The sequence below is a fragment of the Sardina pilchardus genome, chromosome 15 (assembly GCF_963854185.1).
Source record: "Sardina pilchardus chromosome 15, fSarPil1.1, whole genome shotgun sequence".
Classification (NCBI taxonomy): domain Eukaryota; kingdom Metazoa; phylum Chordata; class Actinopteri; order Clupeiformes; family Clupeidae; genus Sardina; species Sardina pilchardus.
Window position 1 is genome coordinate 21768051 of NC_085008.1, and position 2500 is coordinate 21770550.

Sequence of the window (2500 nt, forward strand, 5' to 3'; positions counted from 1 at the left end):
CTGTGTGGGAGACATTAAGGAAAATCTCAGAAAACCATTTAGACTTGGCCGTCAAAATGTTAAGCAACCTAACATGTCATAACATGCTCCAGCCCACTCATACCTTCTATAAGACCTCGCCCAGTGAAAAAATAATAACAAGAAACCACACACACACACACACACACACACACGTACACACACACACACACACACACACACACACACACACACACGCGTACACACACAAAGGCACAAACTCACACCAAAGGTTGCTCAAATGTCAGAATGTACTTCAGCAGATGTTACAAGAGCATCTTTGCCAATTTTTTGTTGCCAGTACGTGTCTAAAGCCTAATGTTTTTCTGAAGTCCATACATCCCCGTGTCAAAGACCAAGCACCAGCCCAGAACCGCGTAACACCTTACAAAACCGTAATCTCCTGAGCCTGATGCCAAAATATCACCGTAAAGCCCCCCTTCCAACGCTTTCAATGGCTCCTTCAGCCTCAGGAGAAGGCTAGCATTAGATATGAGATTGGGAAAATCCAGACGTCACTCAACACTGAGAGCAAGGCGCCTGTGACTGGGCCAATTGCCTTCCCTTTTTATGATGGTGATTAGCCCCAAACCTGCGTGACTGAGTCTGAATTGGGACCAGTGTTAATGTTGGCTGAGGCGAGACAGGTGATGAATAGTAGGGAGTTGTTCGCTGTTAGCGAAATTGAGAACAAAGTGGATTAATGTGCTGACGGCGGGACCTCGTTTGATCGTCGGGCGCGTACGTACGTACAGTACGCCCGCCTGCGCAGGAGCCAGGAGCGACCTGCCCTTACCTGCCGATGCGTCCAGACGCGGGGCGCACCTGTCCTAACTTGAGAACGTGTCCGGGTGTGGAGTGCACCTGTCCTTACCTGCGAATGTGTCCGGGTGTGGAACGCTGGCTCCTGCCTCTCTGGTTCACCGCCTGCACCATCATCCTGCCCGTGCAGCTGATCCTCCCCTGAGACAGACGGAAGGAGGGAGAGAGGGAGGGATGAAGAGAGGGAGTGAGAAAGAGGGAGGAAAGGAAGGGAGAGAAAAGGAGAGAGATGGAACACAAGGAACACTGATCAACATCTCACATTTGAGGAGGGGAGTGATATGTGTGTGTGTGTGTGTGTGTGTGTGTGTGTGTGTGTGTGTGTGTGTGTGTGTGTGTGTGTGTGTGAGCATGTGGTGTGTTTTCGAGCATATTTATGCGGCCACATCACTAAACAGCTATTTATGAACTGCTGAACTGTTGAACTGTGCTCAGAGCTGAAGTGGTTTCCTGTGTGCTGAGGATGCTGGCCCTCCCTATCTGGCCTCTCCCACTGTGGGCCAAGAGCAATGACACCACTCCTCTCCCTCCCTCTAGGTTATGGACTTGCTCAAAGCAAGTGAATCACAGTGTGTGTGTGTGTGTGTGTGTGTGTGTGTGTGTGAGAGGGTTTTTTGTAGTTTATAGTAGTAGTATGTAGAGTTCTATCCGACTTTAGTGCCAATGGTAATCAATGCTACTACCAGCAATCAAGTCCTGATCAGTGTATGTGTTTATGTGCATGTGTGTGTGTGTGTGTGTGTGTGTGTGTGTGTGTGTGTGTGTGTGTGTGTGTGTGTGTGTGTGTGTCTCTTACTGCAGGGTTGCCAGCCATGATGGTGTAGTTGCCGTCGTCGTCCAGTGATGCAGAGGCTGTGTGTAGGTTGCAGGTGCCGTCTGCGTCACGACTGATGCGATAATGCTCACTCCGCTTTGAGATCTGTTTCCCGTCCTTGAACCAGTAGATCTACACACAAACACACACACACACACACACACACACACACACACACACACACAAGAAACAAACAATATTACAAACCTTCCATGATCAGGGTGAAATACAAACATGTTACACAACAACAACCTCTCATCCCTCTCTCTCTCTCTCTCTCTTTCTTTCTTTCCCTCTGATTCTCTCTCTCTGTCTCTGTGTTTCTCTCTCTCTCCCTCTCTTATTGAGCTTCCTTCATTAATCATGGCCCTGTCATCACTCTTTCATTATGGAGGTTCGGGGAGAGAGGGACTGGCTTCCATATATGGCTGGGCTTTCACGACAGAGTACACACACCAACACCCATCCACATCCACAGACACACACACACACACACACACACACACACACACACACACACAGAGCAGAGACAAAGTATCCCTTTTCCCTGGAACACACACTTTCGTGCCAACCTTTCTCGTTATACCTTCTATCCCTCTATCTCTCTATCCTCTCTTTCACTTTCTCTTCCCCACCCTCTTAATCTCTCTATCTTTTTCAATCCCTGCTCTCTCTCTCTCTCTTTCTCTTTCTCTTTCTTTCTCTCATACACACACACAAAACCATTGTCCATTGTCTCCACACTATTAAAATCAGTCTATAAAACAGCCTTTATGCTATCTCAGAAACTCCAACACATGAAACCGTTTAGCCCACCGAGCGCGATCTCCAGCATGTGCCACATGC

The 2500-nt window shown here is 48.3% G+C and overlaps 1 protein-coding gene across 4 annotated transcripts in view; it reads right to left on the reverse strand.

Moving 5' to 3' along the window:
- The window catches only part of palld (palladin, cytoskeletal associated protein), a 101644-nt gene that overhangs the window by 9431 nt on the left and 89713 nt on the right, over nt 1-2500 (reverse strand). For all 4 annotated transcript variants that reach the window (XM_062515610.1, XM_062515611.1, XM_062515612.1 and 1 more), the window contains 2 exons: nt 1637-1786; nt 893-981 (listed from right to left, as the gene is read on the reverse strand). In XM_062515610.1, coding sequence (XP_062371594.1) covers nt 893-981; nt 1637-1786 — 239 coding nt within the window. The remainder of the gene's footprint in view (nt 1-892; nt 982-1636; nt 1787-2500) is intronic.